Source organism: Manduca sexta, chromosome 11 (assembly GCF_014839805.1).
Source record: "Manduca sexta isolate Smith_Timp_Sample1 chromosome 11, JHU_Msex_v1.0, whole genome shotgun sequence".
Classification (NCBI taxonomy): Eukaryota; Metazoa; Arthropoda; class Insecta; order Lepidoptera; family Sphingidae; genus Manduca; species Manduca sexta.
The window spans coordinates 6776244-6792718 of NC_051125.1; the positions used below are offsets into that span (position 1 = coordinate 6776244).

Sequence of the window (16475 nt, forward strand, 5' to 3'; positions counted from 1 at the left end):
TAGGCCAAGAATTACCTACCATTGTAATATATTGCCGAATGCAATATAATCTAGCCGTTTAAAGAACGTTTTAAGAACTAAGATGTTTAATGTTGCGATAAACAATGTCCAACAGCGCGACAGATAGAGTATAGGTGTCTTCCTTAGTATTTATTTTTTTAATTAAGTACTTAAAAATAGCAATAACATAGCTACAAACACTTTAGCGTGATTGCCTTTGTTTTTATACTTTGATTATAAGTGTAATGGCTGTAGGTGCTAGTTAGTGTGTTTTGTTATCATTAAAACACAGGGTTCGGAGCACAACCATCATTAAAGTAAACACAACGGCCTGTATACAATGAAATGTCTATACGACATTGACGCGCGCGCCTGCTCCGTTGTAGAGTCTTGTCGCCGGATGCTGGCGGTCGAGCGCGGCGCGGCGTCGCGTCGGAAGGGACCGCGACGGGAATTAGAGCGTAGTGCATACGCATGGTTCGGACTATAAGCAGGGTGTAGATGTACTGTGTTAAAAAATCATTAATAAAAATGCAAATTTAACTTAATTTTATTGATTTATTAAACTTATTTACATTAAATAATGCGAAAATAATTATTTAATAACAAAAACATGTATTACCTAAATAGAAATTTACGTAACCCATTCAATTATATTATAGAGAAGAGATTTGTTTGTTTGTAATCAATAAACACTGCAATTACAATTTTAATATTTCATTACTACACCAAGAGAAAGCTAAGTCATTCAAAACTAGCATCAGGTTTACGTATTGATTTGCACTTCTGCAGCTGTCATTTATAAAAGCGTCAATTATAGTGACTTTTTGTTTTACTAATACATTTTTGTAAATTTTCCGTATGATAAAAAACAGGAAGTCACATATCTAGTGTCGCCTGTCAAATTCTCCAAAGATATATTTCTGTAACAGATACGCAATAAATGCAATGTATACAATCCCCTCATCCAATTTAAAAAGCGGCAAAAATTTATAAATTTAATAAAAATCATACATGATCACGAGTTCCAGGAGAATTTTGAAATAACAATGTAATTTGCAAAAAATAAATAACCTTTGTAGTTTAATATTCAATACATACAAATGTGTAAGTACATAAGTGAACATAACTCCATAACGTGTTTGTTTCAATAACATTGAAATAACTGGGTCCCATCTAAAATAAAACATATTCTGGCCGCTCTACCTTTACATAATAATCAGCCTGAAGATGGCCAGAAACCATATTTTATAATGATTGTCATATTACAAAAATATTTAACAAACTATAATAGGTTCGGAAAATTTCTATTTACCTACATTATGGCATTTACATATGTCGGTTTTCTGCTGCCACTTATAATTCGTGCACGTTCGCTATAGTGGAGTGTAGAAAATTAGATGTATATATAATAAAGCTGACGAATATATTAAATTCAACGGTGCAATTTCGAGTTACGACCACTGGACGATCATTACTTATTATACAATAATATTCAAGAAAGTTTTTTTTTCCAATATAGGTAAGTATATTTTCTTTTATCCCGTTGCATCATTCTTTTTTATTTTTGTTACTTTTTTGTATACATTTCATAACTGCGAAAAGAACCGTTTTCAAAATTATCAAAACTACGAAAACAAAACTCAGTAAAATCACTAACACATCTAAATACAAATATTGGTAAAACGGAACGTCGGCTGATCGCGATCTGTATGTAAAGTTTTTGTGCTGTGCTGCGTACTCCGTCCAAAAGATGGCGCTATCCATAGGCGACACGTTCCGGTTTCGATATGCACGAGAGAGATGTTTGACTTGTTCTCTGAATCTAAAAAATAAATAATTTCTAGTATTAGTTGTTATGTGCATACTGTAAAGACCAATCTTTAATCGGTTTTATAATGTATTTATACATTGTTAATAATAGGTATTTTTTTCGGATGTTCACTTCTTACAGCTAATGTAACAACAGCATACAGTAAGACGACAAAAGTTGAGGTACAAAGCATCTAAAAAATAATGATTAAGAACAGTACCTACTTCTAGCAGGAATTTTCGCGTCATAGTATAGTGTTCGTACTGTGTAAGTTAAAGTTTACGTATTTCTACATTGTTGTTAAATAATAATTTAAGTCAAAAAAATAATCGTAAGTAGGTATAGCCTATTTCTATATAACATTTTAAGTTTACCGTTACCATGGTTATACGATTTGGTATTCGAAGTATGCACGCGCCCATGTTTATGCCGTATTTTAGTTTCAAGTAAGCTCACGTTACCATGTTCAAATTTCCACACAAAAAAATATCTTTAAGGTGGTAGCTCAAGGTCCATTTTCATACATTTTGTTTCGGCTTTAATCTGGGTAACTAAACAAGTATTGGCAAGTAAAGAATTTAAATTCACGTCTAGTTAGTGATTAGTTCTCGCAGTTGAAAGAAAAACGTAAAAATAATTAATAATCATCGATATTTCTGCCTTTAAAATTTCGTCATATTAAATTTTAAAGGCCAAAAGATCGATGATTAATAATTATTTACGTTTTTCTTCAACTGCGAGAACTAATCACTAACTAGACGTGAATTTAAATTCTTTACTTGCCAATACTTGTTTAGTTACCCAGATTAAAGCCGAAACAAAATGTATGAAAATGGACCTTGAGGTATCGCCTTAAACGAAACAATTACACTATCATGCATAAATCATAATGCATAAATTCGTGCTAAATGTAAGTACGGGTGTCGTGTATAACAAATTGTATTTTTGACTACTATTTTACTTCAAAGTATTATTAAAACATGAGTCTTTATTAGTTATTATGTTGAATATACATATTTACACGCCTTAGTCTGTTTTAAAAGTCACAATGCACAGTTAATACCGTCATTAATTAAGGTAGGTAAAAAATGTAGGAAAATAACTTACTTAGGATCTAAAATTGTTTTGAGTTTCTTGACAATAATCTCTTTTGTCAACTCCGCGATTCTAATTTGTAAACCGAGACCACTTTCCTCAACAGCCGCGGCGTTCCCTGGCTGGTCTCCGAACACAGGCATGGCTAGCATTGGGACACCATGATGAATAGATTCAGTCGTGCTTAGGAGACCACAGTGCGAAAAGAACGCCAACACATTCGGATGAGCTGTAACATATTATTATGTGATGAAATATTAATAACTACTAATACTTGTTTATCATAAAAATCATTTTAGGCGTTTGAATTTGTTCGGGGATTGAATTATTTATATTTTGTCTGTCAGTTCGTAAAAATAAATACTTAAATATAAAACTTTGAGGACGATTATTTCGAAGGTATTAAAACTTTTTTTTATCCGTTCATTGATTTTTAAACTTCGAACATGTGTCACACCTTAGATAACCCCAGAAAAGGCAAATTCATAATGTTTTGTACTACAAAGTTTGTAGATATAAACCGTACATTCATACAGATGATAAGGATACCTTTACTATATATACCTACATATATGGCTGATTAAAATGTTAAGTAAGTTTATAATTAATTATTAATTATTAGTATAGTAAGTTAAATTTGGGTTTCATATGAAAGAACATTCTGAGATCGTGTCATGTTTTTATGGGTACTCGAAATGTCTAGGAATTACCTAAAAAACTAAGCACTTAAAAAAAAAACATAAGAGCAGCATATGGTCAGCAACCGACTTGCACTGGAGCAGACAGATAGATAACCGCTCTGTGGAATGGGGGCGTTTGGAGAATTCCACCACGGTATCCCCTGCCTGTCGTAAGAGGCGACTAATAGGGGCCACGAAGGGGGTCGTCGGCGGGCAGCAGGGGGCTGTCCGCCCTAGTGCATTACTGTGCATCTTTGCACATTTGTCGGTTAACCCCCGAGTTGGACGGCAGTGTGTGTAGTTGGCCTCACGCTGCCGTAGACGCCGAGGGCGTCCTTCGGTGCGCGGGGGCTTCTGAGCCCCCCCCATAGGAGACGGGCCGCAAGGCGGCACCGCGCAGGGGTGGCTGCGGTCGCAGACTAGACACTTTAACGTCAGAGGAAGCCCGCAGCCGTCCCTAATACGCCGAAGAGGGCCACCGCGGAGTTTTAGCTGGTAGGCCGTGCATAGGTTTAAGTTGTATATAGGGTTAGGGACTCGGCCCGGTGGTCGCCCGAAGGTCGTCATCAAATCCGGGCGGCTCAAAGCCGGGCCGCAAGGCACGGTTACCCCAGCATAACCGCTCAGTCGCCCCCCACGAAGGCTGGGCGGTAGTAATAAGGGACTTTCTCCGCGAAAGCAAAAAAAAAAAAAAAAAAAATACAGATAGATAAAGAGAACGTGATTACAACATGTTTAGCTATATTATGTATTTACGTAACATGCTGACTTTATATTACGTCTATCGTAGTAAAAAGTCGATTAGATAGTGTCAGCTTAGGATGACTAACGGATGGAGCGATTTTACTAAAAATTTTATCACCTAGTCTGTCTTTTGTGAACGTTTTTGATTTTCAACTGTTAGGTACTGAATTGGTTCCTTAGGTGGGCCAAAAAATTTTGTAAGTTTTTTGGGGTTGAAATTTTGGCAGATGCCACAATAAACTTGCCTACATCATAAAATAAAGACGAAAGACAGCAATTGAGGTAGCTCTTAGGATTGTCGCAACTATTTAATGGCGCGAAGATAAAAACAATGATGCAAGATGTACAAAATCCTTTAACAAATACAATTTACTAACCAAGTATATCATTTTGTGGTAGCCACTTTGAGATAAAGATATTTTTTGGATTGCCAGGTAATGTTTTTTGATCCCATTTCCAAAGAACTCTTTGTGGAATTTCCGCCACAGCTTCAATGATGGCGTTCAGTTTATCCGCTGGCAATGACGCTGCTTTTAACATCGATCCAAAACTAATATAAATTACACCATGCTGTGATTCTTCTATGAACTTTCTTATATCCTGGAATGATGTATTATCGTTTTAGGCTTAATAGTAATGCTTGTTATAGTACTTTTAGATTCAATTGAGTATGCAATTTCGAAAAAGCACATGTCCCAAAAATGGAAAATATTCAGGAAATTGAAAATTTATTATGAAGTGTATAAAAAAAAATATCTATGGTTTGGAATTTGGGTTCAATTAGCAATAAAAAATTACAGAATTTTGTTATTTTTTGTTATTATATATACATTTCTCGATATAGATCTAGATATTATATTTATGACATGTGCCCTTTTCGAAATTGCACATTTACTTACATACATGTTGAGCTTTCCTAACATGGGCTTACGTTATAGCTATAAGTTATGATATTTAAATTATTTTAATCGTAGTGTTAAGTCAGCTGGAAATCCTCATAAATAAAATAAAAATAATACAATTTATTTTTATAACTTCATTATATCATTTTAAAATGATTAATGATATGAATAGTTTCTATATTATAAACCATTTGGCCTATAGCGCCATTAGAGTGACTTGTGATACTTACTGATTTATAGATACTGGCAAACCTTGTATTATGATTAGATATATTTAGCATGTAATAAACTTACGTCAGGGAGTTCTCGTGGCTCGGCTACATGATACCCGTTCACTTCAATCACATTTGATGGTAGCAAACTAGACCCAAACAATGTAAAGTGCGTGTAAGTGAGCATAAACTTAATTTCCCTAGCAATTTCATTCAATGGCGGAACATCATCGAAATATTCGGCCAGTGTGTTCTGATCAATCCTTTGGCACATTACTTTATATAACGTGTTAAAGTATGTATACAAAATCGTTCTTTCCAGACGTTGGTAAATATTTGGTTTAGTTCCTCCCTCTAATAACAAAAATGACACGTATGATGGATTGTATTGTATACCGAACCTTTCATAGTGCCATGGTAGAAGAAGATGAGTATTTATACCAACCACAGGGGCACCTAATTTATAAGCGAGACCAAGAGAACAATCACTATTAAACTGCTCGGCTACAACTACGTCAAATTTTGTCTTTGTTTTCCACAAATTTTGCACTCCCTTGTGGGATAATAGTACTCTACAGTTTGCTGTACCGGTATTCACCAAAAAGAAACCGATTGCAATAACGGTTGCATAAGATCTTTCTATCGGAAACACATTTTCTAATAAACTCGTCGTTCCCGCCAGGCTGATATCGTTGTAATTTTCTAAGGGACTTTTTTGTGGAAAATGTGATATAACCGTTACATTGTGTCCTCTCTTTGCGAGTTCTCGCAAATAACTTTCAAACACGAAAAAATGGGTCTTTCCTTCGAATGGAAACACTCCTAGTATATTTAGTGTAGACACTCCACTAGCACAGATCGTTAATAACAAAAGTAGTTTCGCACATGAGCGCATTGTGTTCGCTTGAATATCGTCGCGACGTTTGGACTTAACGTTTCGGTGGCGCTTTAAATATAGCAAGTGATAAGAGTGAGCTTACTTGGGTCTACTGTTGTGTTACTATGTTCTGATCGCATTAAAATTATCTTCAAAATTATGCACAGTTAATGCATATTAACTTTTGTAAAATAAAACTACTTTTATAAATAATATTAGTTATAATTCGGTTTTGATAATGCATATTTCAAGCCGATATATGTACGTAGGTACGTACAGCGCGGGTGCTGATAAAATTTTCAAAAGCTGTGCAGTTCATGAAAGCTTCTGCCTAAGCTCAGGACGAATAGCTTTTTGTTGACGTTTTGTTCAAACTATTGTCAATAAATAAAGACTAAGAAGAACAGAATATCTATGTATATCTGGTGGACAATTATCAGGGACGCTGCACTGGTAAGATTTGTGTATATCTGGTTCCATCAGGCCGACATAATTGTGTCAACTGCCGAGGGGTAATCATCTCTTGTCAGTCAACATTCTATTGGACCCCACGCCACTTACCATCAGGTGCAGAGGGGCACTTTGTCGTGCACTTATAATAAAGAAAGGTAGAAGTAACATAGTTAATTGCAAATGTGTACCTTATTTACTATTGAATATACAGGCTTATGGCAACGTTGGCAAACAAGTAAAGTAATGCCTGTTTATGACAATAATTGTTAAATACAGGACAATTACACAAAAATACTTGACGACAGAAATAGATATTAGGTATGTACATAGATATTAAATGAGGAAGTGTTCAAATCAAGTTTTGGTATGCGCACACTAACAAACAAATAATAAGTCGTTAACACTTTTTATCCAACAGACATATTAGGTATCGAGGCAATTATTCACATATTAATAAAGAACTAGCTCAGTGTGGTTTGTAAAATCTCTGTTATCTTTCATCATTTCCTTGAAAGTTTATCTAATACATATACAAAAGAGACACATTTATATTCAAGGTTTATATGCAAAAAATAAATAAAAAGGATTTTGTGCTTTAAAATAAGGGGCTTAATTTTAATTTTGTAACCGGATTAGAGGTTAATATTGGTTGCAATAAGTAATGTTTTGATTAGGATTTCATTACTTTCAAGTTTCGCCGAAAGACTTTATTTTATCAAATCTAAATGGAAAAAAAAATCTATCTCAAAATGTACGAAGAGGAGTTTTACGATTGAACATTTATTTCTGGCACTCGCCTATCGATGCCGCGGCTTGCGTGTAGTATACACACTTCCAACCTAACCTAACCAATTTGAGAATTTCTGCGACATATTTTCTTAATACTAAGGTGGAACATATTCACGTAATTACAAAAATGAAGGGTGAATTAAAGAAGAGAACATTCCGTTACCGCGGTGTTTTTTTATAGTTATTAATATAATATATAATATAATAATATCAGCCCTGTATTATATACTGTCCCACGGCCTCCTTTTGGGCACGGGTCTCCTCTACTACTGAGAGGGATTAGGCATTAGTCCACCACGCTGGCTGCGGATGGGTAGACTTTACACACCCTCGAAAGTTCTGTAGAGAACTCCTCAGGCATACAGGTTTCCTCGCGATGTTTTCCTTCACCGTTAAAGCAAGCGATAATTCACAAAGAAAACACATTTTTTTTTTAGAAAAGTCAGAGGTGTGTGCCCTTGGGATTTGAACCTGCGAACATTAGTCTCGGCAGTTCGTTCCACAACCAATTAGGCTATCGCCGCTTATAGTATTACCATAAGATATTTTTTTAACGCGTATGATAAATAATACTTGAAATTGACAACCAACAATTTACATGTTTATGCCATTCAGATTTAAATTATATAAGTATTTAATTTTCGGAAAATTCGCCATTGTCTAACCTCGAAATTAATGCTGTTATAAGTCATGAAAAAAAACAAACCAATTGAGTCTTCTTCCCTGAGCAAACGGCCTTGAGCATCATTCCGTATATTTGCGGCGCACGTGTTACGTGCGCTAGTATCCAAAGATTATAATATGTAAGTAAGTAATTAATAATAGCTTTAAAATATAATTTAAAACTTTTATGAAAATTTTAAACTACCAAAATGTACTTATTAAATTGCCTATCTATTGGTGTTGGTGACAAATTAATATGATGATGATGATATGATGATACTTTAGGAGAAGATGTAGGGTTCAACAATTTTAATAGCATTTGCATTATAAAATTAATAATACAATATTCACATTAAAAAGAATTTGAAACAACCAAAGTAACGATAACATATTGTAGAAATATGTTAATTATTTTTCTGTATGTATTATAAATTACGAACAGACAGCTTCTAAAAATATCTTTTTAATTAATGCCTTTTTTGACCTCAAAATCCAGTTACAACATACTAAATCGCAGCCAAATAAACTATTCATTAGAGATAATCATCACAAAATGAAAAAGTAAACTTTGTTACCAATAACAAGTAACAACTCACCGATTCTCGCATTAATTAATTATGAGAAGAGGTCGAGCTTAGTATATCCATAATTTGTTATAATTCTACCTACTTAAGCATTTGAGGTTGTCATATTATAACGCTAATAAATAAAACAAAAAATATCATTTCTACATATTTTACTACAACATTTGCTTAGTGGGTAGTCATTTAATTGGATTTTAATTTATTTTTATTGTCTTTACTTAGTAATCTCGTTAGATATAAAATTAATTTTAATAAAGTTCGTGCTACAAAGAACATGGTAATAAGGATACTCCCAAGTACTAGGATTACATCTATATACATATATTGGTACAAAGGAACATCAGCAGATGGTGAACGGAACGTGAGGTTTCGGTATTTCGCCGCGAACTCTGTCCAATAGATGGCGCTGTCCATAGCTGACATTGGCCGATCGTGCCACGCTTTAGATAACTGTTTAACTTTATTCCTGAAACTAAAAAAAACTATATTATAAATTGTACCTAAAGGTTAAATACGATTGAGCCTTATTAAAACTCTCAATACTGAAACAGGGGGCGAACCAGTTAATTCTGGCAGGGGCCATTTAGTGGATATCATTTTATCGACTTAACAAAAAGAAAAAATGAAATCCAAAAAGAGAACCAGAGTTTTACATTCATAAAAAAAATTGCAGCCAAAGAAAATCGGGTGACAAGTTTAGCGCCGCAATGTAGTTGTTATTGAAGAACATTTATGATTTCCTGCTGCTTATACATATATTGATATAGTTTATATTTAAACGTATTTTTGTGTGTGAGATTATGAAACAGTGGGTAGGTACGTCTTTAAAATAACAAGGGAATATTTACCATACAGGTTTTAGTGATGTTATTATAACAAAATATTTCCTACTTATATTGTTATCTACAATTTACACCGGAAGTCAAGTTATGTCTCAAGTGCGCCATATCTTAACATATAAATAAAAGATAATGTTTTATAATACGTATAAACTATATTACTCAAAACAACTTTGCAAAACCTGTGTACATACGTTATGTTTTTTGAAAATTATATATATTTTTTTTTACAAATGTAAGAGAAGTTAAGCAAGCCTAGCCTTTCGGTAAATGTCACAAATGCCCTTTAAAAACCAACATGTTCAAAATCTGATACCAGAAACTAAAACTTACTTCGGGTCCAATACAGTCTTAATTTTTTCCAAAAGATTTTCTTTAGTGAGATCTTCGATTAGTATTCTTACGCCTAATCCACTTTCTTCGATCGCCGCTGCGTTACCGGGCTGATCACCAAACACAGGCATTCCGACCACTGGAACTCCATGGTAAATAGCCTCTGTTGTTCCTAATAACCCGCAGTGCGAGAAGAACGCCAATACTTTTGGATGCGCTGTAATATTACGGACGTATCTATAAATGTTTATTAAAAGTGCCGTGTCATGGTGATTTATAACATGATACGCTACGTATATGACAGGTAGTATCAGTATTTTAAAATGAAGATACAAACATATAAAGATATAGTTTGATAGGATACAATACATTTTATATCATATTTCCTTGATTATTCTAAAAAGACAGTAAGCAGAAGTAAATAAAATAGTATATAAGTTGTAAACACTAGATGGTGTTATATGTAAATATTACATTATATTTTTCAACCGATGTTAAGATAAACGTTGTATTGTATATCCATTGTTATTTATCCGAGGTAATTATATTTATTTTATTATAGTAATTAAGTGGTACAATATGAATCTTTAATGGAACAAACTGGTATTCTTGTTGTAGTATTATTTTTTTAATTTTAGGAAACGGTTATCAGTATTATTGTATAGATATAGACTTAATGCATGAAGAAAATGAGAAAATATAATATAATAGTTAATAAAAATTGATAAATATTTATAATCATTGATTTATCGATAGTTCATCAACTATATACGGCGCGTTTTTGACCGGAGGCACTGGTTGACCTGAAGTGATCCTGTGACCGCGCGCTCTCCGCCCTCTATCTCGAAAACGGTTCACCGTATAAAATTATTTTTTAACAAAATTTGTAGAGAATTTTGTATTCTTCAATATTGATAATAAATAAAAATAGCAAAAAACCCATAGGAAATGAGATATTTACAAAAAAGGCGCAAAAAACCTTGAAATTTAATAGTTACGTACACCCTACCATATGTAGGTTTTGAGACAATTTTTAGGGTGTCAATATACAAGTATTTACAGACTTACAGCTGGGTATCTCGAATTCCGAGATTCTTACCTAATTTAAGCTTAAATGACTGGACTAACTGTGTCGGTTATATTGAGAAGAATAGAGAGTGTACTTATTATATCTGCAATATTAGATACATATATAATTCTACAAAATTATAAGAACTAAATAGTTTACCAATGTTTATGTACATTTATATAAAAAAGGACTTTTTGTTAATAATTTTTGCAAAAAATAAAACCTGTCCCGTTAAACCAGCGTACACAAGTTCACCTCATTTTACGGTACAAGAATACAACAATATCGCAGCCATAAATCCCTAGAGTCCGACCGATGAGGTCATCCTATGGAATAATGTTTACAAATGCTTAATACTCCATATACCTACCAAGAATATCGTTTTGTGGTAGCCATTTAGATACAAGTATATTCTTTGGTATGCCTGGCAGTGTCTTTTCGTCCCATTTCCATATGACTCTTTGTGGCAATTCAGAAACTGCACTGATAATAGCTTCTACTTTGTCTCGCGGTGTTGTAGATGCTTTCAGCATGGAGCCAAAACTAATGTAAATAACACCATGTTCCGATTCTTCAATGAATTTTTTAATGTCCTGCAATATATATTTATTTTTGATATAAAGTTTAAGTGTAGATATAAATTTAAGTGATGGGATGTGGTTGGTAATATTTAGGTACACACAATGGTAACGATGAAAATATGCTCTACATTAAATAGAGGTTATAATGTTGAATATTTTTAAGCTTGTGGTGCAAATGTAAACAGCCTAGTTTGATGCCGGTAAATTATAATGGTGAATACAGTTTTATACGTCCTGACTCCTGACGAGGAAAAGAGGAATTTAATCCAGGCAGCGACCTAGTGGTAGGTTTGGATCCACGAAGAAGTTAAGGTTTATTCTATAACGTAAAAGTCAAATATTGCATAACATAATATTTGCGTCATGAGTTCTTGACCTTGCTCTTACGCTATGCGAAGAATTCAATTGTTATAACCCGACTCACTGATATAGTTTTTACTACGCTTACAATATGATTTAGATATTTATGGTTAAGATCTAGTCGTATGCAAATGTTTGTAAATAAAATACCAATTATTTTTTCTCCCTGATGTCTAATAAATTTTAACATAATGTGTTTTATTTTCGACAAAAACTTACAGCGGGTAATTCCTTTGGTGCGGCTACGTGATATCCTCCCACTTCTTTTACATTTGAGGATAATATTGTAGATCCATACAGGATAAAGTTATGATACAATAACATAATTTTTATATCCTTTGCTAATTCGTCCAAAGGTGGAACATCATCAAAATATTGTGCTAGCGTCCTCTGGTTGACATTTTGGCTCCAGTATTTGAAGATTATGTTGAAATACGCATGAAATATATTGCTCTCTATCCTTTCATATAGAGTGGGTTTCGTTCCACCATTAAAAAATTGGAAAGGCACAAAAGAGGGGTTGTAAGGGATACCAAATCGCGAATAATGAAATGGCATGAGTACGTGGGAATTGATGCCGACTACTGGAGCCCCGAGTTGGTGGGCCAGGCCCAAACCACAGTCACTGTTAAACTGTTCCACAACCACTACATCAAACTTCGCTTTAGTTTTCCACAGCTGCTGCACTTCTGGATGTCCTAATAACTTTCGACAATTCTCTGTGCCGATATCAACAATAAAAAAGCCTATTTTTAAAATTACAAAATAGGACCTTTCGAAAGGGATCATATCTTCGAAAACTCTAGAAGTTCCTGCTAAACTAATGTCGTGGTAGTTAGGAGAAGGATTTTTTTGAGGAAAGTGTGATATAACTGTAACGTTGTGACCTCTCCTTGCTAATTCTTGCAAATAAGAATGGAATACGAAGAAATGACTTTTTCCTTCATACGGAAACACTCCGAGTATATTTAAAGTCTGAACACCAGTCATTATAACACATGTTATTAATAAATATCGTGCAAAATTCACTCGCGTATTCATTTTGCATTCAACTTGTAACCGATAATGCGTATGTTCAAAACGTCTGTATTTTGGGAGTAGACACTGTACACTGAAGCATATATGATAACAAATTCTCAAGACATTCTGATCGTCTGATACGGTTACTATGTGTTAGTGTTAGATATATATAGCTATTTTTTATCTGGCGCGGGCCGTTTTATGTTTCACCGGCCGGTGGTAAAGGAGTTCCGCTGCTTTAAACAACGATAATACCTCTGCAATATCTGTCTTTAGTTAGAGGTATGCTTGTCTTCTGTATAGATATGTGTAAGGTAATATATGGAATACTGACTAGGAAAATTGGGTATACTGGTTGGTACTTTGTCTACCTTTTCGAGGAAAAAAGACGTGACTGTATGAATGTGCGTGTGTGTGTATACACATACACACACACGCACACTCATACAGTCACGTCTTTTTTCCTTGTGTGTTTTTAAATGATGCGTCGATGTCATGTTTGTCACTCAATTACTTGTTAACAACTGATTCAATATTATTCACGATGATGTTTCATATTTTGCATCTCTTGACGTATTTTTAGTAGTTAATATTTAACATTATCTTCTATTATAGTTTGTGACATCTGCAATATTTGATTATCTTAAAAATAAATGTAATAAGTAACGATAATCATTACCATTATAATTTGCAATTACTTAAAGAATATTATTGAATTTACTGTAAGTTTTATTAAATTATGTCAGAATTTTATTCATTACCTGGTACGGTGCGTTGGGGTAAAATCGGACACTTTTTCAGTGTATTAAACAGTATTTACCAAACCAATAACTTAGCTATGTTTTATTAAACTTAAAAATGTATATTTATCTCGTTTAAAATAAAATCGACTTCAATAAACAGTATAAATCAAAAAAATATTTAAAATGATGTATACGTACATTATATATTATTTTATTTATTTTGCAGTCGCTGCTTAATTTGAATGTTAATTTCAGATTTTTCTAGGAGTCTAGAATTTGTCTAGGAGTTCAGATATGGCGATAGGCTCGCTCCTCATCACATAATGGGGCGAAACACACTTTTCGGAATGTGGGTGCCTTGGTTATACCTCAGTCTACCCCTTTAGGGATAAGGCTGTGTATGTGAGATATTATATAACTACATTCTAACGTGTTTTGTATTTTTAGTATATATAGTATAAATAATAAAAATGATGTTTACCTGTGGTAGTTCTCCAGGCTCTGCAACATGGTAGCCACTGACTTCCTTTAAGTTAAGCGGGAGAGAGGGCTTACGCCTTCTAATAACAGATATTGGTATAGCAATAGGAATTTTATATTGCCCCTTAAGTCTTGTAATGTTGGACCATCGAGATCAAAGAGAATTGATCGATATATTCTGATAGAATTTTCTCTTCTGTTCTGTATATGAAAAAATTGCAAGCCAAAGTCATAGAGAAATGACATACCATTCTTTTTATCCGTTGGTACAAACTAGGCTGACGACCTCCTTCCAGCAATGGAAATATCGTTGTTAAGTATATCTCGAATACTAAAGTAACGTAATGCCACGGCATTGGCATCGTGGAGGTCAGTGCCACAATCGGCGCTTTCACCTGATGCGCTAATGCCAACGGGCAATCATTATTAAATAATTCTGTGACAATAACATCAAATTTAATTTCATTTTTGTATAGTTGTTGAACTTTTTCGTTGTTTAACAGGGATCTACAAATTTCTTTTGCCGCTTCCATAAGAAAAATAACAACATTTGCAAGTGTAACATAACCGCTGGTGGTATTGGTTCTTCTATAACATTAAAATTGTGATTTAATTTAAATCCATATAACTGTTCAGAGGTTCTTTTTGTGAAAAGTAAGATATAACTATAACGTTCTGACCTCTTATTTTCGCACATTTGTTTATTTATTTAGCTTAGCTTTATAATATGACACATGCCAATATAATGAAACCCAACACAAAAACACAACTGAAAATATCATAGGAGAGCAAAATTCGTTATATCGTTTATTTGGGCGACATATTTATTCTAGTTCTTTTGGTATAAAAACCAAATTACTGGACCTGGATTGGATCAATCTGGAAGTATAATTTTTTAATAAAAAAGGTATTTTCAAATCGTATAATAAATTGCTGAGTTATGAGGTAACTCTAACCTAGTGTTTATATTTTCTTTGGATGTAACAAACATAAAAAGAAATATGCGTCAAATTGACAAACTCCCTTTAAAAGTCGGTTAAAATGGAGGAGGTGCTATTTTTGATTGCATGATTTTTTCTCTAATTCATATTGTTTCCGTTAGATTTATTTTTTACTGATGAAATACAAAAACCAATAAAATAAATAAAACCGTACTAAAAAACAAAAAGTAATTTAAGGATATATACGATTTAATAAGAAATCTTTAAAAAACGAACAATACAACCTGCTTTGTTACCAACGCATACTTGAAGAAATTTTTTTATACCATTTTTTTAGCACATTGCGCGCTCGGATGAGTGTGAGAATAGGCATAATTTAAGTTCATATAGAAAAGGAGCACAGAAAAATAAAAAATATATTATGTACTAAATATATATGATTTAACGGTCGAATTATAATCACTTATTAACCGACGAAAAAAAACGGAGGACGTTCTGAATTCGACACACACACATACATCGTTGTGTTGTATGTGTGTAAAATTGATATACTTTGTAAAAAGTTATGCGTGAAGTAAGTACAAAGTATATAAATTTTAAACAATATTTTTTTAATGGAACGAAGGGTATATTTCGAAAAATATTGAATATAGATTCCAATCCCAAGGACAAAAAATAAGGAATTATTGCGTATTCACACACTGATTTCACCGAGTTATGTGTACACCTCTCATACCTTGTAGTCTGATATTAATAAATTTGGAAAAAACGCATCTCTAAGGGTGGAAATATAGGGGATGTTTGATTGTCCGCTCACTGATTCTAATATTGAGTTGTGTGTTCTCTTTAGTCTTTGCCATTTAAATTTAAAATATATTACCTATAGCCACAAAAAATAGAAAATAATATCTGTTAACAAAAAAATTAATCCGACGAAAAACTTTTTTATCAATCTTAATGACTAATTTACGTTATAAGTATTGTTTATATGCAAATAAAATAAATATGGGAGCCAGTGCCTACTAGCTCTAGCTAAGCGAAGTAAATACATGAATAATATAATATTGAATATATTTTTATAGTTTAAATTAGGCACCGCCATAAAAAATATTTTATGAGCATATCCACATAATAATTTAATTAGTTATTAAGGTTAAAAAAAAGATATTACTGGTTTAACATGTTCATACAATGGATAATAATAGCAACCAATAAACTAGAATTAACAATTAGTAGCGACGTGTACACGTGCTTGTCGCCGGTGGCCGGTGGTGAAGTGGTGAAGTGCTAGTATTGC

At 33.3% G+C, this 16475-nt stretch overlaps 2 protein-coding genes across 2 annotated transcripts; both read right to left on the minus strand.

The window, feature by feature from the left end:
• Window positions 1-526: 526 nt before the first annotated feature.
• On the minus strand, window positions 527-6381 carry LOC115442088 (UDP-glycosyltransferase UGT5). The gene is made up of 4 exons (XM_030167061.2): window positions 5529-6381; window positions 4710-4932; window positions 2921-3137; window positions 527-1825 (listed from the first exon to the last, which is right to left on the minus strand). Exons 1-4 carry the CDS (start codon window positions 6339-6341, stop codon window positions 1552-1554), a joined length of 1527 nt encoding a protein of 508 aa, XP_030022921.2. The 5' UTR covers window positions 6342-6381; the 3' UTR covers window positions 527-1551.
• Window positions 6382-8947: 2566 nt separating this feature from the next.
• On the minus strand, window positions 8948-13126 carry LOC119189016 (UDP-glucosyltransferase 2-like). The gene is made up of 4 exons (XM_037437604.1): window positions 12214-13126; window positions 11424-11646; window positions 9985-10201; window positions 8948-9284 (listed from the first exon to the last, which is right to left on the minus strand). Exons 1-4 carry the CDS (start codon window positions 13033-13035, stop codon window positions 8996-8998), a joined length of 1551 nt encoding a protein of 516 aa, XP_037293501.1. The 5' UTR covers window positions 13036-13126; the 3' UTR covers window positions 8948-8995.
• Window positions 13127-16475: the final 3349 nt, after the last annotated feature.